Source organism: Vulpes lagopus, chromosome 5, assembly GCF_018345385.1.
Source record: "Vulpes lagopus strain Blue_001 chromosome 5, ASM1834538v1, whole genome shotgun sequence".
Classification (NCBI taxonomy): Eukaryota; Metazoa; Chordata; class Mammalia; order Carnivora; family Canidae; genus Vulpes; species Vulpes lagopus.
Genome location: NC_054828.1, coordinates 66140242 through 66166907, shown reverse-complemented (window position 1 = coordinate 66166907; position 26666 = coordinate 66140242). Strand labels below are relative to the sequence as shown.

At 36.0% G+C, this 26666-nt stretch overlaps 1 protein-coding gene and 1 non-coding gene across 9 annotated transcripts in view; one reads left to right on the top strand and one right to left on the bottom strand.

The window, feature by feature from the left end:
* The window catches only part of SLC16A7 (solute carrier family 16 member 7), a 180851-nt gene that overhangs the window by 101316 nt on the left and 52869 nt on the right, over positions 1-26666 (top strand). For all 8 annotated transcript variants that reach the window (XM_041755826.1, XM_041755825.1, XM_041755827.1 and 5 more), the window contains one exon: positions 1149-1392. In XM_041755826.1, coding sequence (XP_041611760.1) covers positions 1179-1392 — 214 coding nt within the window. In that variant the 5' untranslated portion in view covers positions 1149-1178. The remainder of the gene's footprint in view (positions 1-1148; positions 1393-26666) is intronic.
* LOC121492342 lies at positions 21407-21513 on the bottom strand. Its single transcript, XR_005988220.1, has one exon. It is a non-coding gene; the product is annotated as a U6 spliceosomal RNA (small nuclear RNA).

The following is a 26666-nucleotide window of genomic DNA, read 5'->3' as shown; positions in this document are numbered from 1 at the left end:
GAGAGTAGTAAGAAGATATTGAGAAATGTTGACAATACAGTTAAGAGCTAGGCAAATAGCATTATTCAACAAAGAAACAATGATGTTAGGGAACCAGATGTTTTTAATTTAACTTCAGTTATGTGAATCTATATGTGATCATTTCTTCCACAGGAGAGTATGTAGTGCTCTATACCGTAAAGCTAGCATAAGTGTTCCTAGGCACATCCAAAGAGAAAGTCCTGTCTTTTAACAAACAATAACATACCACCTATTCGTTTATCACTTTTAGTGATTTTATCACTATGAAAAGTGTATAAAATATATCATTCATTAAATAATAAGTAGCACCATTTTGAGAAGTGTAGCAAAATTAATTCATTAAAGCCATATAATTCCTAATGCTACAAGTCTAGAAAATAGGTCCACGCTGAAATATTTTTAAGTATTCTCAATTATTAAAAGTAGAAAAGTTCTAAAATGCTTCTAATAATCTAATATTTCTAAAAATTAAAAAAACCTACTATTTAATTCTTTAAAATCAATCGGATTTAATACATGGTCCTTTTTAACCTTTGTAAAGAAAATCTTAAATTTTTTGAATTAAGAAAGTATTCTGTTTTTAAATAATGACAGCTCCATTTTTATTACGCTTAGAATTCAGATTGAGATAGCTTTTATTTTTAGGTTGGTACTTTAGTACGGATTTGAATTCTTTGAGTATTTTTTTTTTTTAATTTTTATTTATTTATGATAGTCACAGAGAGAGAGAGAGAGAGAGAGAGGCAGAGACATAGGCAGAGGGAGAAGCAGGCTCCATGCACCGGGAGCCTGATGTGGGATTCGATCCCGGGTCTCCAGGATCGCGCCCTGGGCCAAAGGCAAGCGCCAAACCACTGCGCCACCCAGGGATCCCCTCTTTGAGTAATTTTTGAGTAGTTTTTATTTCCATAAACAAATTAAATACTCTCAATGTTTAGCCCATAACAGAATTACATATCTCAACCAACTTTTTTTGTTAATTTTCGAATATAAGAGTATTAAAATTATTCATGAGAAATTATATACTTATAACCAGAAAATGCTATTTTGGTGACTGACTATCAAGAGTAATATCTGAAAATGGAAATACAGTTTAAACTGTTGTTTCATTTTTTTTTTTTTAATAGGTTACTTGAATTTCAGAGAGAGGAGCAGAAATGCCACCACCAGTAGGTGCCCCACTACATCCACCTCCTGATGGAGGCTGGGGCTGGGTGGTAGTTGCAGCGTCTTTTATCTCCATTGGATTTTCATACGCATTCCCCAAAGCTGTCACAGTGTTCTTCAAAGAAATTCAGCAAATATTCAACACTTCCTACAGTGAAATAGCCTGGATATCATCCATTATGCTGGCTGTTATGTATGCAGGAGGTAAGGTTTCTGGGAATAAATGGAATTCTAGATTAAGAAAACAATCCTTCCATGCCAGTGTTTTACATGTAACGTCTCCGTATGTTAAAGCTCTGTTTTTGTATTATAGTCACTTAAAACCAACCAAAAATATAATTCCAAATGAATTTTTAATAATTTTATTGACTCAGCAGCATCTTGAGCTATTCACTTCATTCTTTAGTACTACTAAATGAATGAATGAATGAATGAGGATTTCTCTGAACAAAATAACATTTATTTAACTTATGGTTACCTTAATGTTTAACGTTTACTTTACTTAAATTATGGAATTTCCAAGGGAGGCATGATTCGCTTTAATCTGGCATAAAGTCTATACCATAGTGTTAGCATCATTTCCTACCATTGTTACGGTTGGTAGAAATGCTTTCTTCTAATTGAGAAAGAAACTCCAGTTGCTGAATCTGTAAGCCTATGAAGTACTTTCACCTTCAGCTGCAAAAATGGATGTACATTTTAGATCCATTCAAGTTCTTGTGATGAAAATAAATCCTTATCTCTGTAGTACTCATTAAATATGACATTTTCAAAAAACATTTACTTATTTTGAGAGTTAGGGGGAGGCAAGAGGTAAAGGAAGATGGAAAGGGAGAGAGAATGTCCACCCGACTCTTCGCTGAGGCAGAGCCTGACATGGGGCTCCATCCCACAACTGAGATCATGACCTGAGCCAAAGTCAGGAGTTGGACACTTAACTGACTGAGCCACCCAGGCACCCCTAAATATGATATTTTAAAATGTAAATGGTCGCCTGACAATTATCTTGTTACATTCGATGTTCAAATGAGGGTAAGATTCATGTGGGTTAACAAATCAAAGAACCATATCACTTCTGAATGTTTAAAGAAATGGGATTATAGTGCATTATTATGTCACTTATTTTCCTTAAATCCATCTCAACAGCAAACCCGTTGGTCTCTACATTTTTTAAGTCATTATCTAAAATATTTTGGTTTTAGAATTTTCATTTTTCAACTGGATATTTGACTTTAGGAGACAGATGTAGACTCAGAATATAAGCACTGAAAGAAATCCTACAAATCACCTAGCACAATTTCTTACCTTATAGTTGAGGGTAATATGGCTCGTAGTGACATGGATATACCATTAGCAATGATATCCAATATTTGTTAGTATTTACTTTCAGCTAAGGCCTCTCTAAATGCTATCTCTATGTGTCACATGATTTAATCCTCTTAGCAATGTGTGAGATAAGTATTATTTTCTCTCCATTCTATAACAGGAAATAGAGACATAAAATAGTTTCCCAAGACCAACATCTCATTAGCGGCAGATAGAAATTAAGACTCCAAACACTGAGTCACTGAGCTCTTCTGCCTTACTCATATCTTCCTCTTTACCTCTAGAAAGTGATAGAGCCAGATCTAGGCCAGGCCTTCTACTGACATGATTCAGGTGCTACCCCTACCAAGGTCATTTGTCAATGACATAATAATTTTTCTATAGGATATTGTCTCTTTATTGTACTACCAAGGTGAAAATTTGATCCTCTCATGATCCTCTTTGTGTGTGCATACGCATGTGAGTGCATATTGGTATGTGTTTTCCACTTTGTATGTGTCAGTGATTTTACATTAATCCAATATGTCTCGGGACGCCTGGGTGGCTCAGTGGTTGAGCACCTGCCTTCTGCTCAGGGCGTGATCCCGGGGTCCCAGGATCGAGTCCCACATCGGGCTCCCCATGGGAAGTCTGCCTCTCCCTCTGTCTGTGTCTCTGCCTCTCTCTCTCTCATGAATAAATAAATAAAATTTTAAAAATCCAGTATGTCTCCCTTACCTTTTTAGTTAGGTTAAATTGCTGCATTTTTTTCACTACCAAAAGTTATCTTTAAAATGCTATTTTAGTGTATCAGTGAAAAATTCTGTTTCTAAAACACTGAATATCTCCTTGGACAGTTGCTTTAAGGATTCTAACTGTGTTATTTCTGATGACTATAGAAACAATAGACACTAAGTACCTAGTTTTGTTCCTTTATTGCAGGGATTATATGTTTTTTAATAGTGTCCTGAGCTCCAAAATATGCTAATGTTAAGATACATAGTTTTCCCTCATTCTTAAATACAATTGAAACAGATTACTCTAGTGAATTCATAAAAGTCTACTGAATTTGAACTATACAGTCATAGTTTTATATTGAATAGGTAGTTGACTAACTCATAAGCAAGACAGAAATTTGTATGACTTTTTTGTTAAGGCAAGTCTTGACTTTATTAGTTTTAAGCAAATAACCTCAAAGCTCCAGTACCTCAAAGGAATACAAGTTTACTTATTGCTCAAGCAATGTTTCATCTCGTTCCTAAGCCGCCACCTGAAACTTTGTGGTGTTTCCAAAATCTGCTCTGCTTGGCTACACAGAACATGAACACAAACAGCATGGAAGATCATGTGGGATTTCACAGAGAGGCAGAGATACAGGCAGAGGGAGAAGGAGGCTCCCTGCAGGGAGCCCAATGTGGGACTTGATCCCAGGACCCGAGGTCACACCCTGAGCCGAAGGGAGATGCCTAACCATCTGAGCCTACAAAAGAGGGGCACCTTGGTCCTCATTTAAGTGTCTGACTCTTGATTTCAGCTGAGGTCATGATCCCAGGGTCATAAAATGGAGCCCTGCATTGGGCTCCACACTCAGTTCAGAGTCTGCTTATCTTTTTCCCTCTGCTTCTTCCCTCTGTTTGTGTGTGTGTGCGTGCTCTCTCAATAAATAAATAAAAAGCACAAGAGAGAACTCTTTTGAAGCTCATTAAAAAAAACAATAGTTTGGGGTGCCTGTGTGGTTCAGTTGGTTAGACATCTAACTCTTGATTAGGTCTTGATATCAAGGTCATGAGTTCAAGGCCTGTGTTGGGCTCCATGCTAGGATGGAACCTACTTAAAAAAAAAGAAAAAAAAAAAAGGTAGTTTGGTTAAGTAAGTAGTTATCAGTTCCGGGGGGAAAATACCTTAAAATGTTTAGGATAATAGATGAAAAAAATCTGTCTTTATTAACAATCGATGGGGATTTTCTGGTTGTTTCAAGAAAACAAATGCTAAATACATGAAAAATACTTAGTATGCAGTAATTGATGATGATAATATCTAGATGAGATCTACCAAGTAGTTGGAATATTGCTTAGCATCCTTAGTCATCAGAACTAAGACATTTTATCATTGCCCATGGAGAAAAATCAGTAATTGCAGAAATTCTGCTGCACTGTGGTCTTTCCCTTGAAAGTGGAAAAGTAATCCCAGGTGCATGGCCTGTAGGGTAAGAATGTTATTACTTGCCATTTCCACTGGCTAAGGGATAACTCATTACACCTTACATGGTTTATTGCAAATAATATCTGTCTTACCTTGATAATTGTTTTCAATCTTTTAACAAGAAATCACTGGTACATTTAAAACTATAATCTCAATATGAAAACAGTCCCCCTTATGTGGAGGCAGATAATTTTTTTTTCAGAAACATAATAACTATTTAGAGCAAAAAAAATCTGATAGTTTCAATTAATCCAAGACTCAGTTATCGGTCCTGTTACCAAAGTGGTAGTATGTTTTCAAGTAAGGTCCATAGACTTTCTGCTTCTAAATCGTGTCTCTTATTAAAAATGCAGAGTTTTAGGTTTTCTCCCAAATCCCTTTTTAGCAGAATTTCTGTTGGTGTAGTCCAGAAACTTGCATTTCAACAAGCATGCCTGAAAAACACTTCATGTCCAACATACGGATTCACTGTTGTAGAAGAAGATCAATAATTGATTTAAAAATATTTAAATTATCCTTTAATATTTGAAAGATCTCTATTTATACAGACCTTTTAGGTTGATGAATATAAAATAAATTCATAGACCACAAGGTGAAAAGCCATATAGTTTAGTGTGAAGTTTAATGAGGCTCTCTACCAAGTAACTGAAATACTCTGTTCAACATAATGCTAATTACGTTAGCCTAGAGAACATCTAAGATCTGACACACTCATTAGGGCTTAGCACGCAACCTATTAATCACTGTGGTGGGGTCACTGGGTAAGGTGGAGTGTGTTCTGAGGCCTGGCCTGTGATGTCAGGACTGGAGTCTCTTGTAGTAATTAGTTGGCATCTGAGCCTCGGTAGCAAGGTATTATCTTCCCTTTTGATGTCTGAATTAAAAATGAAACTAATAAAGGTATGCAGGAAGGATGGAAAAGAATGCAAATTATGTTTATCCCTTACTTCATCTGCAGAATAATGACATTAAATTACAGCAACCCATCTGGTCATCCATATGGTCTCCTGGAGTTCTACCGAATTTCAGCAAATAGGTCAAGCACAGTGGTCACTCCATTAATAAAACACTAAGTAGAGGTAGAAAACATATTACAAATTAAACTTTCCAGGTTGTTTAGATGGATATAGGGATTTATTTTATAAACAGTGATTATTCAGGATTATCTTTCAGTACAATGTTTGTCTTTGTTACTCTATCAAAAAATAATGTGAACATTCTTAGCTACACAATTACTGAATCCAGATTTGGGGCTGCCAATCTCTGTGAGGACCTCATGTTATTTTTCTGGTAATATCTGCTATGACTTGGAAGAAACAGCCATTCTGGAAGGTAGAGTTGGCTTTGTCTCCATGGTAACATACTCTTCTGTTTTATGTGAGTGGGGACTGCCAGTTGTATTAAGGGAAGGGTGATGGTTTTATGAAGGAATACTTTACACAGGGGGCCAAGCATCAGACCACTCAGCCTTTGTTACTGGAGGCCAAGAAGCAAAAGGTTTCAGGCACGAGACGTTGGTGGGCATAATATATAATGTGTATTTTTCTATTCTTTTTTTAAGTCTAAGCTCACTATATTATTTTGCTTTGTGCTCTAAATATTTTGCAGAATGAAGGAGCCTATTACAGTAATTCATATAGTGCTGTCTCTTAGCAGCAGCCAAAAAAAATAATAATAAAAGAAGTTCGTTCCAGTCCTGTGATTGAGATCTACATAGGGCTTTCACCTTAGCTTTATAAAGCCTCAAAAGTACACTTGGATAGTCCTATGCAAGCAAGCAGGCTGGGCAGCTTTTATACCTACGCTATGATAGATTTTTTTTAAATCCATGAATGCAGATATTGCTAAAGTTTTCCTAGGAAATAAGGTATAGTGTGGCAGAAATCATTTTGCTCACTGTGTATTCACGTGCTCTTATATATTTTCCAACTTTCCTACACTCAGATTCAGACCAAGTGATTAGTTCTGACCAATGAAAAGAGAATAGAAGGATAGATAGTATCCCTGGACAGCTGAACAAAATAGTCCCAGCAGGTGTGCATCTTCCTTTTTCCTTTCCTGGCAAGCGTCTTGTTACATATGACATAGCTACAAGGGGATGATCCTTGGCCCACTGCATAGTTTGAAGAATTAAAGAACAAATCTTTTTTAAGTTTCTGTAGTTTGTGGTACAGGAAAACCTAGATTATACTGATTGATACAGACATGAAGGCTTAGATTGTTGTGTAATTACAATATAAATTATGTAAATGTAAGTGTGGACTAGAACAGACTATGGGATGTCTTCAGTCATTTAGCTCGTGTCATGAGAAGGATTATACATGGGCTACTTCAGAGCTCTGGCGGAGGAGAGGAAGCCTTCTAGGGTCTCAGATGAAAAGAGGATCTGAACGTGACACTCAACACTGCCAGTGTTCCGGGGAATAAAAGTGAGAGACAGACACTTGCACATTAAGGCATAGAAATCAGGATCAAGGGCAGCCGGGGTGGCCCAGCAGTTTAGCACCACTTTCAGCCCAGGGCCTGATCCTGGAGACCCTGGATCGAGACCCACGTCGGGCTCCCTGCATGGAGCCTGCTTCTCCATCTGCCTGTGTCTCTGCCTCTCTCTCTCTCTCTGTCTCTAAAAAATAAAATCTTAAAAAAAAAAAAAAAAAGGAAAGAAATCGGGATCAAATCATGCCTGTGGAGCTCTCTATGATTAGATGTCTCTTTGTCCCTTCTGAGACAAGGAATGGAAAGAGGCCTGGATCAAGGGCAAATCTTGAGTATGTTCAGTCCTAACCATTCAAGAGATACTGTCCCTACAGAAAGCTGTTGATTCAAATAATATTGTATTATTGCTAAATTTTATTTTCGGCAGAAGAAACATATAAGAAACTTTCAGTCCTTTTCGTTATGTGTTCTTTAGACAGTGACTGTTTCGCTTACCGATGTATAAAAAGAACTTATGTATTCATTTATGTCCTGGTAAGAATATCTTTCCTGATTTTGGACTTCATTTCCTCTAAAATATGTTGTTGTATTATGACATATTTTGTGCAGATGTATTTTGGTTGCAAATGACAGAAACCTGATTCAACCCCCTAAGGTCTAAAGGAAAATGTTCCCATGTACAAATGAGAAGCGACGCATAAGTACCAGGGCCTTCCAGGTCAACCGGCTCTGGTGATTTCTGTCACATTGCTCTGTCTCCTCTCTCCTCTGCTTCTTACAATGAGGCACTGACAGAGGAAGGATGATTACTAGCATCTCCATCCCAAATTTGACTCAAGACTCTTCCCTAAGTTAGAATCCGACAAATTCTAGGGAAGATTGCTAAGATTGCAGCACATTGGCATCAGCTCCTGCAGGCAATGGATGAATGAGGGGCGAACATTGGCAGCCTGGCTGGAACTTTATATTTGGGATAGGAAAGGAGTGGCTCCCTAATAGAAGGACGACATTGTTCCCATAAGACGGAAGGTTTGTGAAGAGGTAAACAATCAGTGCTCATGACTATACTATTTTTAAGGTAGACTAATGATTTCTTAAGAATAAAACCATGAGTAGCTTTCCATTTGGATAATTTCTTTATAGCCCAGTAACTGGTTAGGTAATATGTCAAAATGCATATTCTGTATTTAGAAACTCGATCGCTTAACGGAATGTAATACTTAGTAGTTATCTAGAGCACTTGCTTGCATAGTGGGCCCCTTGAGTGGAGCTTAGATATGGAAAGTCCTGGGATCTCACGGGGGTTTATTAATGGTTTAATAGTCCAGTTAGAGGCAGAGGAGCATTGTCATGAAAATCACGAGCTCCAAAATATATAAAATGTGAACTTTGTGACTTTGTGGTTTGGGCCACCAGTTTGACCTTGGATCTTTAGTTTCTCCTTCTGTAAAATCATAGAAAAAAATATGTGTATGTATATATGATATCTTACTGCTCAGAACCATTGTTGTGAATAAATGATTACAATGTATGTAAAGTACCGAGATTCATGCTTAGGGATTTTTTTATGTTCCATTCATGGTCGTTTTGTCTTTTGTTGTTAGTAGTCTTGATATTAGCCATTATAGTGTTATATAATGAAACCACAGGTTAAGTACAAGGAAGATAGTTTAATTAGAACAACCTATACTAGTAAGATTTTTAAACCGAGGGTAAGGTAAAAAATAAACAGGTCAATAATCAGTTCTAAAAAAAAAATTCCATGGTGTTTACTCATATTTGCTGTGGCATTTTGCTATGCCTCCTACTATTCAGGTAGTGGAGTGGACATTTGTCATTCTTTTGGGCTATCATGTACCCTTGAAATCCTTCCTGTGTTAAGGGGATTCCCAACTTCATGATTTCCTGCCCCCCCCCCACTCCCAGTAAAAAGCAAGAAAGTCACTTTCTCAGAGTTCCTTGCATCCAGGGCACCCAACCTACATCAACCTACTATAGTAAGGCTAAGTGATTCAGAAACTACTGATGCGAAGGAACAGATGCCTCAAGGAATACATTCAGGTGAGGTGGTTGATCCAGATCTGGATCCATGATCCAGAAGCAGCACAAAAGTTGTGTAACTGTTGGAAGTCACTGGGATTAGTAGTATAGGCTGTAGACCAAGTGGCCAAGTGGTCTACAGCAGTGATGTACCTACTCGAGCAATCAGTTTTACAATGTGATTTGGACAGTGCTGTGGAATGAATAGTGTCTCCCCACCAATTCTCAAATTCAAATGCTGTATTTGAATATAGGGCTTTTAGGAGAAATTAAGGTTGAATGAGGTCATGGGGTGAGGTCCTATTCCATTAGGATTGGTGGCTTTATAAGAAGAGGAAGGGAGGTAGAGCTCTCTGCATTTTCATACACCCAAAGCAAAGGCAATAGGAATACACAGCAAGAAGGGGGCCAGTCTCATCAGAAATCACATTGGCCAGCACTTTGGCCTTGGACTTCCAGCCTCCAGAACTCTGAGACATAATTTTTTTGTTGTGATGGCACAAGCTGACTAGTATAGGCAGCTTCAGACTTTTTTTTTCCCCTTAATGTTCTGTGAGTTACTGTAGTCCTTACTGAATGTGTTCTTTAGGAAGTATGGCTATGGGACTCCTGGGTGGCTCAGCGGTTGAGCACCTGCCTTTGGCTCAGGATGTGATCCTAGAGTTCAAAGATCGAGTCCCACATCGGGCTTCTGCATGGAGCCTGCTTCTCCTCCCTCTGCATAGGACCCTGCCTCTCTCTGTGTCTCTCATGAATAAATAAATAAAATCTAAAAAATAAGGAAGTATGGGTATGTGATAGATATATGTGAGGTTAAGATCCTAAAAGTTCCTAGTGAGTTCTAGCATGACATACTTTCTTGAGCTGCATTGATTAATTTGAAGACTATTTCTGTGAATATTTATTTCAATACAAGGAACCGTTCTATGTCCTCTCAAACAGCATTTATATTAGGATTGAGAATATGCAACAGGTTTTTTCCAATTAATTACTTTAAAAAGACCTTATAAAAACAGTAATTAAATTTCATTTTTTCACATGCTGTGACTTAAGTTTGATGGATTATGTCAGATGATTTGAAATGCTCTTTGATTACTTCTTTCTCCTCCCTCATCCTTCCTCCCTCTTCCTTCCTTCCTTCCTTCCTTCCTTCCTTCCTTCCTTCCTCTTTTCTTCTTCTTATGTCAGTAGTAACTTTGGCAGAGTAATTGCACTATTCCAGAGAGATCTTTAAATGATTAATCTAGATGGCTGTTCTTGTGTAAATATTTGCTCAGCTAGTTAGAAGACGATATGCACATATGGGGTTCATAGATCTAACCTTACCATGAGGCCCCTGGCTGTGACAAACTCTGGCTCAGCACAATTAGTGTGCAAGTATTTGTTTGTGATCATCAGAGGTGGGGGTATGTGGGTAATCCAGTGTCATAACTGGGGAGAAAATCATATAATTTCATCCATTTATTTATTCTGACCATGAACTTTATTTATTTACACTGAGCATGAACAATGCACATGAAAAATGTACAAAGTACTGGCTTGGCACAGGAGTGTCACACCGAGCCATCAGACACAGGCTATACTTACAGGGTAATGAATTTTATTTATTTAATTCAGCTTTCAAATATATGCGTAGGAAAGCACAGGAGTTGCCATTAAACTATAGAGAAAACTATATAGATCTCATAAGTGCATGGTCAGGAAATGTTTTTGAGCTGAACTTGAAGAATGAGGATGCAGCCTTAATGAAAGGAAGGGGAAGTACTGGAAGCAGAGCTAATAGTATAAGTGAAAGCCTTAAAGGGAGAAAGGTTATACAGAGCTCTAGGAGCCCAAAGGCAGTGAAGGTGATTGAGATATATGATGAAAAGATGGAGAGAAGTGTAGTTGATGGCCTAAAATCCACTGAAATTTTCCTGGGTGACTTATTTTGTGTCCATGCAGATGCAAAAGGAGAGAATCAGATGATGGCCATCTATGATACCAATATCACAACTCTGGGCACTCACCCTGTTTTTGTTCTATTTTAGGATCATAATTCTGAATGTATTAAAATGCAGTGGATTTTCTTTACTCACATTAGTTATGTTTTATGAAATTGCTGCAGACGGCAATTCAACCAGTAAATATTGAACCCTTGCTCCTAGGGAAAATACAAGGTTAGGTTCCTATGAGCCCCTAGTCATATTTTCATCAACTGATCAATATATAACCTTGTTTTGTGTGTGTTTCTCCTCAGAAACATCTTATTTAATAGTTGACCCATTAACACTGAACTCACACCAACAACGGTGACACTGCCTGAAAGCTTATATATAACATATATATTTTCTCCATAAGGCACAGCACAGTACTAGCCTATACTTAAACCACGAGGCTGTAAGACCATTTTTAAACAGTAAAATCATCAATAAAAAAAGTACAAAAATGTGGAAAACGTGGCACTAAATAGGGAAAAGAACACTTGTTTACAGTATAAGAATGGAAATAAGGCAGTATCACCTTGCTTGACCTTGGGAACGTGCATGGCAGGAGGTTCCAGTTTTTCCCCACTTTGTACATCTCTGTGAATGACTATGAAAGCACTAAATTTTAGTGAGTAGGCAAGTTCACCTCAATACGGAATCTGGAGATAAGGAGGGTCCACCCTACCTGTAGACTTTTTCTGATAGAATTGCTATTCCCCATGCTGTATAAAATGATTTGGAGTTACCCAATGTTTTCCTTACAGTTGTTTTATTTATATTAGCATTTATATACATACACATTGATTATAACCCTGGATCTTACCAAAGCTCTCCTAACGGAATACAACTTTCTCAAGCAATTAAAACAAAAATAATTACACCTAGAATCACTATAATCAATAGACGGTGCTTAAATCTAAAGCTTTGGAGAACTGCTATGGAAGCTTTGATAGATTTTTGAAGACTGCTGCTAAGATGGTGCTCCATAGCCTTGAATGGTTCTGATTAGAATGTGTTCTGCAAACTTTGGGAATGTTTGAGGATTATAGCATTTTCTTGGTTCACATTGTTCTTTGGCTTCACCAATTCATGCAGTGATGGGATTAGAGATTCATTCAAGGGACCAAATGGAAGCAACCTATGTATTTTCTCAGCACCCCAGGAATGAGTGTGAACTCCGGGAAAGCTGAAAAGGAATAAGCTCAGAAAAATAGAACTCTGATTTATTTCAGATTTATCCATTTATTTCCGAGCATAACTAAAATATAATCTGTAAACAAGAAAATGAATGAAATCTAGATGATTAACAAAGGGGAATAAAGGGGGAAATGTATATTAGTGATTTGGAATTTCTTTTAAATTTTCCAAACTACCACCAGGTGATCTAATGTTCATAACCATGACTTCACATCTATATAAAAAGAATAAGAATCCTCTAGGTACTCAAAGCATTTGAAGTATCCTTTTAACATTAATTAATATCCTATTAATTAGGAGAAAAATTCAGAGAGTAAATTTAAAAATACTGGAGATTTTAGCTCAGCTGGTATATACTCTCAGGATACTAGTGGGAAGATGAAATGGTTTGCACTGTGGAAATGATAATTATGAAATCCATGTGGCAAGAACAGACAATTGGCTATTTGACTTTTGGGCAAGAACTGAGCTACAGAAACATTGAAACAGAGGTCTGTCTCAATGGTACAGATTTCTATCATCCTCCAAAGAGTAGGCATTAATCTAGAGATTGAGAAACTTTTCAAAGCGTCTCTGTATTCTATGCCCTTGTTGTCTGGGACAAACTTTTTTTCCTCTATCAGAAATATGCAAAGGGTTGAATTTTAATAACCTCACTTAGAGTGCTCTTGAACCCATAGAAGCTGTCATTACCCTTCCAGATGTTTCTTGGGTAAGAGAAGTGTTTCACAGTTAGTTTAAAATATATGTAAAATATCTATGCAGAATTAATTTTTCCTTTTCAGATAGAGAAAAATAAGTTTGAGGAATTGACTCCAATAAAATTAATGATCATCCTTTCTTGTGAAAACTTCTTCACACAAGAAATAATATTAAGCCCCTTTATGTTGTGCGAAAATATTACTTGGAGGTATTCCCGAAATCAAGCATGATGTGTTTTAGAAGCTGGATAAAACTTTCCAAGGGCAGCATAACCTCTGCTCCTTAAAGCTGTCTCCCATATTAGTTCAAACACAACTGAACTAGAAGCTGGAGGCAATTTTTGAGTGCTTGTGAAACTACATCCCTGACACAACAGCCTGCGTCATTCTATTGACATTCCAAAATAAGTCTGTGGGAGAAAAAAGAAAGACAGTTTTATTCACTTCATATTTTAAATTCATATTTGTGACCTCTTATTTTGTCTTTTTTGACTAATTCTATTCTCTTAGATTTAATGAATGAAATGTCAGTTAATGTTGAGTAATTATTAGACATAGGTATTTTTTTCCCCTCTCTACTTGTGAAGAATCAAAATAGAAACCAGAAAGTATTTCTGTTTATTTTATGTTTTCTGTTTTCTGTTAATACTTTCTGTTTTCTCTATGTTCAGCACTCATTCATTCTCCCTGGAGATCAGTAGTAACAGCAGAAAAACATGTCTCACAAAGAATCTGAATTTCTGTTTGGTTTCACACAATACATTTTTTGTTGCTTTACCTAGGTCATAAATATTTCTTTATCATCAAATGATATAATAGGCCTCAAGTAAGTTAGCTAAACATTTGGGTTTTAGCTTTGCCTGCAATCATAATTATTCATGAGCTTCCATCTGTAACTGTTAATGTTTTTTTCTTTAAGAGAAAGAGAGAGCATGGGGGCGAGAGGGAGAGCATGGTGCAAAGAGAATCTTGAGCAGACTCCACACCCAGTGAAGAGCCCCATGCAGGGCTCAGTCTCAGGGCCCTGAGATCATGATCTGAGCTGAAATCAAGAGTTGGATGGATGTTCAATGGACTGAGTCACTCAGATACTCCTGTTCATGTTTTTTCCAAACAGGTGTTCCTTTTCCTACTGGTAGTCTGTTTCATTTATTCTTTTGTAGTGCATAATCATTGATTAAATGAAGAATCTAGATGCTTTGATGATCTAAGTTTTTGATACCAAAAACTTTTAGAGATGAATAATTGATTTTTTCTTTACTAAATTCTTAAACAAAAGAAATCTTTTTATACCTTTTTTTTTTTTTCTCCCCTAAGAGGTAGTATAACATAGTGGAATAGTGGTTTAGGGCATGGACTTGAATTTGGCTGTGTTCAGATTCCAGTGTTGCCACTTACTAGCTGAGTAGCTCTGGCAAGTTACTTACTTCTCAGCTTCAGTTCCTTATAAATAAAAAATCCATGCTGCTTTTCATGAATATATTTCCAAACTCTCTATTGATTAGTTTCATCTCACCTAATTATACACAATAAGGAAGAACAACTATGATATCTTCCCATCTAAACCTGTATGTGTGTTAAGGTAATATTCTAGCATTGAACTTATTTGAGCAATTTTGAAAATTCAAAATTATCCAAAGATCTGGACAGCATTTCTGATGTGGAAACCAGGAAAAATGGATTAAGGAGGAAAGAAAGTCTCATGTGATAATGCCACCTTTGCCTTAGATGTCAACCTACAAAAAATTACAAAAATCGGGGAAAAAAGATCCTTTTTTCTATTGCTTTGACCACATTTGCCTATCTTTTTTTCTAAATTAGAAAATTTAGACAATTTTTCATTGTCTAAATTAGATGATCTAACCCTTAGACCAGGTTTATGTTCTAAGTCTCTTTCCCCTCCCCTTTTGTCTATTTTAACGCAGTAGCCTGAGAAAAGCTATCTGATGTGAGAATACATGAGTTGCAGATTCCATCATAACAATGAAGCCATTGTGCTTTGTCACCTTTTGCTGTGAATGGCTGTGTATTGTGTTTGAACAGATTTTAACACAGCGTATGCACACAATGAGCACCATACAAATAACATAATGCAGCCAGAGAGAAAATTTGAAACAGAGAAACAAAATGATCAGAAACACGTATTTGTGAGTTTATATTTGTTTTTGAAATGGAAAATACTCTTCTATCAAGACAGACAAATCAGATTTTATCTTTACACGGTGGAAATACCAAGTCTAAGAAGAGATATAATAAAACAATATGAAGTTTTGAAGGGTATGGATTATGTGAATAGATGTGTTAACTAAATTCTACAATATTGGAATTGTAGTAAGAAAGAAGGAAACGTAGGGACCAAGAGAAGACTGAAAAAGATAATTTTTATTATATGAAGGAATGTTGATCCAATAGAATTTATGATCCCAATAAAAAATGAATTAGACCAAATTTTTAACAGAATCAAAGTTTAGATAAATTCAGAAATGATAAATCTACATATAAATGGAAATAAAGTTATTTAATATATATTCGTAACCCATACTTACTGAGGTTGTTGAATTGTGAATTTACTAAGAATAAGATAGCATGTGGATCTTTCAAGGAGATATTAGAAATGGAACTCATACCTTGGACTGTCTGGTTTTAAAGCTCATATTTCTTTTAACTTTTTTCCCCCTGTTTTAGTGTTCTAAGAATTCTTACCACTATACCTCATAATTTTCCTTCTTAATCTCACCTGTTTACATCTGGACCTATCTACCTCCCTTTTTCTCCTGTACTGTCTACGTCCCAGCTGAAGCCACCCTCTTGCCTCTCATCTGCTGCAAGATAGTCCTACAGATGAAATTTGCTTCTCGCTCCTTCATTAGCCATAGTTCCTCTTAAACAGGATCATTCCTGTAGCATATAAACATGATATTTTATCTTCCAAATTGGAAAAAAAAAAAACAAGAAAAATAAAAAACATTCTCTGGACCCATATTCCCCACCAGCCACCATCCTACTTATTTCCTTCCCTTTAGGCAAAACTTCTTGAAAGCATTTCTATATTTAGTATCCCTGATTTCTCTCTTTTCAGTCTCTTTGCCCCATTCCGATTAGATATTTCTCCCACCACTCATCTGAAATTGCTGCTTTCAAGATCTCCCATGACTGCTGTGGGATGTTTAGTCATTTCTTGGTTCCCATAATACTGACCTCTCAGCAGCATTTGGCATGGTAGCTGCTCACTTTCTCTACCATCAAACACTTTCTTAATTTTACTTGTAAAAGACCACACTCATTTTTTCTTCTGATGCTATTAACCAAGCCTTCTCTGTGTTTGTTTCCAGTGTTTTTTTTTTTTTCCATAAACTTTCAGCATTGACATGATAGGCTCTTGGATTTCTGTATGTATTTGCTCCATAGATGACTTGTACTTCTGTATGACTGTAGTGATTATAAGTTGATGCCTTTCAAATTTAGGACCAGATCTCCAGTCCTAATCCCCTGAACTCTAGACCTGCATATAAATATTCTTTCAGCATTTCCACTCAAATGCTTAATAGATATCTCTAACTTAACCTGTCTCAAATTGATCTCCTGAAATTCTCCCTCAAAGCTATTGATCAGACCACAAACATAGGAATGTTTCTTGATTACTCTCCGTCTCTCTCTCTCTCTCATTCTCAGAATTCTGATTAGCGCATCTTTTGGTTCTGCCTTCTAAATAAATACAAAATTTGATCACTCTTCATTATGTCTGCTGCCATTACTTGGTTCAAGACACTATTATTTGTAGTCTAGATTACTACTGTAGCCTGTTAGTTGGTGTCCCTGTTTCTGTATATAGCTGCCAGTGAAATCCTCTTGTAACCTAAGTCCAATCTTTTCTTTCCTCTTTACAAACATATCTGAGGCTTCTCAGAATGTCAGCTGTCCCCCATTACTTCCCTGACCCTATTCTTGCTCGCTCTCGTGTCACTATATCGCCCACCTACTATTTCTAAATATCCCAGTCATGCTTTCATCTCAGGGGCTTGTACTTATTCTTCCCTTTAATGGATGATATTTCCTTGAATTTATAAATGACTACACTCATGCCTCCACTTCTTTCAGGTCTCTACTCAAAATTCACATCCAAGAGAGGTCTTGTAGAGCTAGCTTGTCTAAAATTTCAGCATCATATCCACCCAGTTCTATCCTCTTTCCTTGCATTATTTTTCCCATCTGTTGTATTTTTATCATTATCCATTATTTAGTTTTTACCATAATGCTTCTGCCCTATAGAACTTTCTGTGATAGTAGAAATGTCTGTAAATCTGATTGTCCAGTAAATGTTATCCACTTTCATGTGTGGTTATTGAACCCTTCAAGTTAGTTTGAGAAAGGAACTACATTTTTACTTATTTTTGTTTAAGTTAAATTTTAAAAGCCTCAGTTGGCTAATGGCTACCATATATACCATATAGGGCACTGCAGGTTCAGAAGGTAAATTTTCAACCCCACGCTGGAATATAAATCCCATGAGACCATGGACTTTTAGATCCTCAATGGGTAGATAAGCCTTGGCACATAAATAATAAGTGTTTGATGTATAAAAGGTAGGAACAAATAGATCATTATCAAAACTATTGTAGCAATCATAAAATAAGCCATGAAAAACTGGGTCTTGTTCCTGGATATGCTATTCAATAATGGCTTGATATTTCAAGAGTCACTTTTTCAGAACCTAAATTCCTTCACTGAGATTTTTTTCTTTAATTTGATAAACATGCGTTGAGCTCCGCCTATGGTAGATATTGATGTCCAAAGACAAAAAAGATATAGCCCCTACAAGTTTTGTCCAGTTGGGAAGAAAAAGAAGTGAAAATTTTTATTTTTTTAATTTTTTTAAATTTTTATTTATTTATGATAGTCACAGAGAGAGAGAGAGAGAGAGAGAGAGAGAGAGGCAGAGACACAGGCAGAGGGAGAAGCAGGCTCCATGCACTGGGAGCCCGATGTGGGATTCGATCCCGGGTCTCCAGGATCGCACCCTGGACCAAAGGCAGGCGCCAAACCGCTGCGCCACCGAGGGATCCCAGAAGTGAAAAATTTTAAATCTATGTGATAATTTTAAAGACAGAGATATGAACTGCTATGGGAGAAAATAAATTTAAAAATAGCCTTAATGGTCAAAACAATAGTTGGTAGGAATGGGAAACATAAGGCTTCCTGGAGGACAGAGAGGATTTAAACTATTGAGGAAAAGTCAACATTTTAGTATAAGGACTACATCTTTGAAGTTAGTTTCTTCCTATAACATAAAATGTGGAAATGTGGGATATTTGAGTGCAAGGCATTGCATAATATGACTTTGTATGCTATTATGAGGTCACAGTGACCATATGCAGAAAATACTGTCATAAATTTGGAAATCCTTCAACTACTTACTGTTACAAAATTCTAAAAAATAATTATTTGTTTTCTACTCTTGTTCCCCTGTTTCCATTGCTTTTTTATTTCCACTGCCTTTCTTTCTATGCGCATAAATATTTTCTTGCTTACAGATGGTGAATATTTTACAAATTCTTTTTTCATTCCTAAGCAGACATGCAGTTTATAAAGATAATGATTTTTTTAGATAAACTTATGTTTTATTATACTTTCAAAGATTATGGTTAAGTTCTGTCTACTATGCAGAATCTTTTTCAATCGTCTCATTTTTTAATGAAATTTAAAATTTTAATTCCAAAATATTTAGCATACAGTGTTATATTAGTCTCCGGTGTACAATATAATGATTCAACAATTCTATACATTCCCCAGTGCTCATCGTGATAAGTATACTCCTAATCCTCATCACACGTTTTACCCGCCCCCTATCCCCGTGACTTCTGGTGACCTTCAGTTTGTTCTCCATAGTTAGGAGTCTGCTTTTTAGTTTGTGCCTTTTTTTTTTCCTTCTGTTCATTTGTTTTTGACAATGAAAAATTTAATTGTAGAGATTTAAAATGTATGTATACATAATGTTATTCTGAGATAACATGATAACATGTGAGATATATGTGTGTGTGTATATGATTTTAATATCAGAGATACCGCATCAGCTCTGTAAGTAGTCATATACACTCTAAGAAAACTTGAAAACAGAAGAGCCTGAAAGACTGTCAGGTTCAGGGCAGCATCTCATGGATCCTCGGTGGACTACGACTTTTGTGTCCGTCTCTTATTCTAGTGCAGAGGATTAGGTGACAGTGGAATAAAAAGTACTGTTAATTTGGTAAAGCAAGGTGCTGTTTCACCTTTCACACGAGCCAAGGAACATATCAGGTATCTCTCCTGAAAGCATAGCTTACTGTTGTAGTTCAATATCAGTTTTCAGGTGTGTCTATCTATAAGGAAAGAAAAATAAAATTATTAAATAAAAATAATATTAATATTAACAATATCCCTTGCAAACCACATCTCAAGTCTTTCTTGAGGTGAGTCTCCGGGTTTTTATATCAATTATAGACAATAAAAAAGAATCATAATTGAACTTGCTAATCTGATCTATTATTTCCCAAGTAAACACATGTTGTGTTTTATAAGAGAGAACTTCTGGTAGACTTGCTGGAACCAGTTGGATATTTATATCTGAGGTGTTTGCCAAGTTATAAAAGAGAATAGGGCTGGAATTTAAGACATAGATGTGATTCTGTTTACTCAGAGCATTGTTAATTAGTTAATGATGTCATAATATTTTTATTAAAAGTATAAAGAATGAAGGTGCCTTTGTATTTAGGGATATTTTTTTTTTAAATTGAGATATATATGGCAAGTCCCATCTGAGTCTTTTACTTGTGAAATGAAAGTGGTAATAGAAAACTTCCAGCTTATGAAAATACCAATTAGGCAAATTACACAAAGTGTAGTTTACTTCCCACTATGTAATCAATTCCAAAAAAAAAAAAAATAGCTATTGCTATTCCAGTGCCAAAGAATAATAGTACAGCTTCACAAATGTTGTTGTATGAGCCCTTTCCCTCAAGAACTCAAACACATCAAATCAGAGATACAGGAATTAATCATTTGCTCATATTCATAACTAAATAGAATGCTTTTAGTGGGTTCTTAGCATATGTTATTGATACGGTTTATCATTAAACAGCTAGAATCTACTTCCAACTCCATATAATTTAATATTATTTAAAGAAACATTCACACTTTGCTTCATAAGTATATGCTTTCGTAGACCTTTACAAAGTGAAAGTTTCCCCAAAAAACAAAACAAAACAAAACAAAACAAAAACAAAGTGAAAGTTTCCTTCATCTTACCGCTGCTTTACTTTGCAGATGAAAAACAGACCCAGAAAGTTTTGATTTTCGCAAAAGCTATATAGCAAGTAGCAGTGGTAGGATGAGGGCATTGGTGTCTGACTTCCAGAACTCATTTTTCAGGATTCTTTCTCCTTGTTAGGTCATTCTCTATCCTTCTATTAAAAATAGTACATAACATTCTTCCACTAGAAATAACTGTCTTCAAATTATTCTCACCACAAAAAAATGTTTTATGATTTAAAATTTATGTACTGCTTAATTACACTCTGAGATACATGAGACGTACTTTGAAAATTATACTAAACAAACATAAGCTATATAGTGATTATTATTATTATCCTGCTTGGTGAATAATAAATGCTTTTATTTTTCAACATGTTTAAGCCTTTCGAAAAACATGAGCATCGCCCTCGTCCGTATTATTTGACCAAGCTGCTTATTTTCTGTTCTCTTAATCATCCCTCATAAATCAGTCCCTAAGCCTTTTAGACATTTCACTTGTTTCTTCCTGAACTGCCTCCTACATGTACTTATTATTGTAATTTATTTTTTGAGTGTTGACAGTTTACTTGGCACCATTCAAAACATAACATCTTTCTATTTAGAGAGGTGATTCAGATTACCACATTGCAGTTCATGTGGTCTCAGGAGACCACAGAAGCAGTGTGAACTGAACCATCGTAATCAAGTTGGGGATATGAGGAAGGGATCAAAACAATTAGTGGGTAGAGCTCAGAAGCATTTTTTAACCTCAAACTCATTTCCCCCCTGACTGTGTTTAAAGTTATCTCCTTTATAGTGAGGAGTGAGTAGTGAGTACATGTGGCTAATTCGAGTTACATCAGACCTATGGATGACCAGAAAGCCCTGAATAGCAGTGACATTCATATTGAAAATTAAAGTGACTTGAAACTCTTTTGAGAAAGATCTTTGGACTATGAAGAATGGCTATTTTCAGTTAGCCAGTGTGTTTTTTTTCATCAATATTTTAAACTGTTTTGAAAACAAAATATGCAAAGTTTTTAGATATAGACTGGTAGATATTTAAGTATCTGGCTTTTATTTTTATTTTTATTTTTATTTTTTTTTAATATGGAACGCTTCACGAATTTGCGTGTCATCCTTGCGCAGGGGCCATGCTAATCTTCTCTGTATCGTTCCAATTTTAGTATATGTGCTGCCGAAGCGAGCACAGTATCTGGCTTTTAAGTAGACACTTCATTTTAAGAAAGAAAAGGAATTAAAAGGTAGCGTGGGAAAAAAGGAAGGGGGGGGAGATACACGTTTCAGGGACTATGACAGGCAGATTGCTTGTTTAGTACAACCTTGTCACTGTTCTCACTGACCTTGGATATCAAATTAAAAGGTCTAAATCTTGTTAGCCAATTTCTGATCCACTAGATTTTAATGACTCTCTTAATACTGAGCAAGTTAGTAAATAGCATTGAAAATTAATTGGATATAGAACGAGGCACCAGGAAAGCTGACTACTGGTCCTGGATCCTCCATCTTTGGGCTATTAGAGTTGCTGGCTGTGATAGTACGGGTTGTGCTCTGCTTCACCTACCTGTCCTAAGACCTACCACCCTCAATTCAAGTCCCCCAAACCCTCACCACTCAATAATCTTTACTTATATCTCTGGAAAAAGGTTAGGAATTTTGTGTGATACAATACTTGGAAATAAGATCATCCAGTGATATGCTTTATGGCCAATGCATAAGTGCATCAGAATGAAGATATGCAGTCACCTTAAATATTAAAAAAAAAAAAAAAAAACCTCTAAGCTGTGGGAGTGATCATACTAAATCCATTTATTTGGCTAAATAAGAATGTTATTCAAAAGGAGGGTGCTGAACTTGTAAGTGTCAATCCAAACACTGTCCCGGATGAAGGAACCTTAGCTAACTGATAAAGAATGTTCCAATTTTATTAGCAAAATCATTGAAAATATGGGGTAAGTACAAATGTTGTATTGGGAGGGATAAGTGTGTACACTTAGGTAGAGTGGGGTTGTAGTCCTAGTAAGATGAGTTAGTCCCTGGTGATGACTTCTCTGGTCTCACCACCAGCCTGACTGTAGGGAGGTGGGTTTAGGGTGAGGGAGAATTGGTGCTTTGAGGACTGAGGAAGTTGTGTGTGACATCTCTGATGGTGGGGAAGCTAGATTATTAGAAATTATAGAAAAAAATGAAAAAAAGAAAGAAATCATAGAGCAAGTGAAATGAAAGGCCCAAGTTGTTGAAGGAGATGTTTGCATTTGAACGAGGGGAGAGTGGTGCCATATTGGTTGATGACAAATTCCAACTTATGGCCATTTCAGTGTATAGGGGTAGAAGGTGAAAAAACAGAACCAAAGGTAAAAAGAAGATTGTGGGGGGAGGGACTTTAAAATATGAGTTTACCCTTGAAAAGCTGAATATGTTGTCAGATTACAGACAAAACTCATGTTTCAGTTTATGACTAAAAACCTGGCATCAGAGAATGTTCTAGATAATGAATATCACACTGTGAAACCTATGGTATGATATTAAGCCACGCTTCCCCCTTAAAGGACACATACTTCTATATACTGTGGTATATTTTTCTTTATTATACAGGAAAAGAGAAACCTAGAAATTCTAAGGAAGTGTCCAATAGATAGGTGCCTTATGTAGATACCTGTCTGAGATTGTTTTTCCAATCTGTCTAAACTTTCATCTTATAATTCATTTTTATAGATTAAAATTTGCAAAAATATGTTTCCATTTCAGATTATTAGCAGTACCATTAAATTGGGTGAAAGTCATGCCCCATATATACTGTCACTGGATACCCAGCACATTCTCATTAATTGTGTCTGTGCATGGTTTGGATAATTAAATTCACAATTATTCACATTCCTTCTTAAAGTCATTTCCTCTTAATATCAAGCTTACTGTTAAAGTCTACACAATTTCATAGATCCATAGGAGGTAAGGGAATCTATTGTGTCATCATGTTGATTACCAGGCTGGTCAAGTGGGTATTTCTTTATCTTTTTTCATCATTTCCTTATGATTTCTACTTCATGTAAGTGTTTTATATATATATATATTTGCCTGGAAAATATATAGGTGTCCTCACTCTTTCTGTCTCTCGTTTATTTCTCTCTTTATTAAATGCCGCTTTCTAATTCCCCTATCATTATTCATTCAACTTTTTCATTCCTCTCATTTGATTTTAATGTTATAGTCTTAATTCTTTACTTGTGGAAACCCAAGCTTTTATGACTCACCTTTCTCCATAAGAAGTTCAATTTTAACAACAAAATTCTAGTATAGTTAAAACTTGTAAAGATAGGTTTTACTAGGTCTGTGCTTTTGTGGCTTTTAAAATAATCATGCAACAAATCCCTACCCTGTAAACAGATTAGTTTCATTTTTTTTTATTTTTTAATTTTTATTTGTATTTTATTTATTTATTTTTTATCTAGACCAAGTTGTCACTTAAACGTGGCCTGTTAAAAGTAAGCATCTGAAGACAAAAATGACAGTTCAGGAAAAGCTAAACACAGCTTTCAAACAGCACAATGAAGCCTGCTGACAATGTACCTGACTTCGATACCCTAGTTGGTGCTATCCATTCGTCTGTGGAAGAGTTAAAAGTAGGTCTAGAAAGAGATTTCTTTAAAATTATTAATTATTGAGGACCTACTTTTGTCGTAGTAGGTGGCCCGCCAGCTTTCACATTTATGAAAAGATTCTTCAGTGCCTACACAGAGGTCAATTATGACACAACCCTTTGTGAGACTCTAGAATGAATTTCCAGGACAAAGATCTGCAATCATTAATTCAAGATCTACCAGGAATTGTCAGTGCCTTATCTTGCAGATGTCCATGCCACTTATTGCCACCACACTTTTTTTTTTATTATTGATAATGTTCTTGGGGATCCCTCACACAAAAGGAAAATTCCTCTGACACTTACTTAGGCACATCTCTGTCAGCACTGTTGACCGAACAGAATTCTTAATATTCTAACTTCATCCACAGGAATAGTCTTAAGTCTGCTCTAGAAGATTGAGTTCTCTAAGATTAAAAATAACCAGAAAATGCAGCTCCTAAAATTATAAACTCCAGTGTTTCCAAAGTTTCCCTTGTTTCCTGTGCTAGTATGTAAATACATTTTTAGTATGAGAATTAGACACGTTAGCAGTAAGTATATATAAATTTACTGTTATGTAGTTGCATCTGAGTAAAATACTGGTAAAGAAAAAACAGTATTATTTAATAAGAGAAGTCACCAAAAAACACAAGGAATGACTTAACTAAGGAAAACTAGATTGGTGGCCATATCACAGAGAACATTTTGCCTGAGTATCTTGGCAAGGTCCATCTGTTTTACTTTTTCTTTTCCTAATTTATTTTGAGATATATTCAGATCCCAAGTGACTTTTTTTTTTTCTCAGAAACTCTCTTGAAATACATGCTTTTCAGAATGGAATGGTTTAGTACTATTCCACCAAAATATGACTCCCTTAATAGATCTCAGGAGCTTTCCAGTTCTCAGTCTCTTCACCACCTGTGCTTATCCATAATAGTGTTTATCCATCCAGACTCCCCACGCATTTCCCTAGACCTGTGGAGAGCTTTTTAATAGATTAGAAACAAACGGGGAGGAAAATATATCACTCCATAAAGTGAATAATCATGATAATGAAATCTAAAGCAAACTTGTTTATTAAATATCTGCCAGGACAGGTTCTAAATACCTTTATGCCCAAGTGCCTTCTTTTTTTGGCTTAGTCTAGTTCCTTTTATGTAATAAACAGTTAATAATGTATACCACAAATGAAATTAAATGCAAAACATTCATGCACAAACATGTTCAGTCTTTTACATTTTATTCTTATGTACAGTCAAAACTTATGAATTAAGTAAGAAACTACCCTAAGATGTTTTCAGAAAATCTTAAGTGAAAAAAGATAGTAACATTTTTATATTTGTGCCGCATTTTAAAGTTTATAACATTCCTTACCATGAATTACCTCATTTGAATTTTAAACAATTTACGAGTTTGGGGAATGATATGATCATTTTCTAGATTACAGAACTTCTGAACTATAGGTTAGAAAGGTTAAATGACTTGTGAAAGATCACAGGACTAAGTCTATAGAAAAGCAAACCTTGCAGCCCCAGGCTCAATGCTTTGAAGTGTTTGGTAGCACAGTAAGAGTCCCAGATATAAGTCCCATTAACTTTATCTCTGCTTTTTCAAATCCTTGAGTTTATTGGCTATCTAAATTCCTTGGATTAAATATAAAAAGCCCATATTCCAGCCTTTATTCCAGTGTTTGTTAGCCATGTGACCCTCATGTAAGTCACCTGAGCTCTCTGAACCTGACTTCTCCATCTGTAATGTGGTTTATAATGCTGCTCTTGGCTCATCCCAAAGAGGTCATGTGACCCACACTCGAAAGGGAAAGTGTTTTGAAAATGACTAAGTGCTGCTGTTCTAAAATGTAAAATATTTGTTTAAATATTATTTCATAACACCATTGCATTTTGTAATGAGGATTTCACCCACGAGTAAAGAAATAGGGTCCAATGTCTACTCCACTGCTAGGAGCTATGAGATTCCCAGCAAGTCCTTGAACCAATGTGAGAATCTGTTTTGTCTACTATAAAGTAATGATTTTGAGTGATATTTATGTCACTAAAATAGTGATAGTCACTCATTACAATGTGGTGAGAAGTCAAATAGAATAAATAAAAGTGTGAAGGTCTTCATACATTGAAAAGGTGCTATGCAAATAAACATATATGCAGAGAAAAGTCTCAATGTGTACTCTATTTTAAAATGTTACGTGTTTTAGTCCTTATGTTGGAAAATGGAATGCTCCTGAGTCTTTATCAGTTGTATAGGAAATAAGCCAAAGCAATTATATGAAAGGGAACTGTGTACAGGAAGAAGGCCATCCATAACTGAAGCCTAGGGGATGACTTTTAACTGGCTATCTTTTGCTATTCTCTGGGGGTTTCAACTATTTTCTTCCTCTATTTCTTAATTTTCTCAAATACCCAAGGTTCTTATTTTTCTGCTACTTTATAAGGAATTTCATAAAAGTTGAACCGGCATTCCATACTGACTCCTACCTTCATGTGTGATTCATACCCCATCCACTCCTTTCAAGTGTCTGCATGCTCCAGCGGATTCAGTTAGACTTCTAGCCTGGTCAGCTCTAGGACTTCCTCACCCCTCTCTGTCAACACCAACTTTGCAAAAGTGAGGGTGTTAAAGGGTTGATTTCTATAAAAGTTGACATATGAGATCACTTTTTAAAAATGTCTTTGTTGAAAAAGTATGCAGTACATTCTCACTAGTACA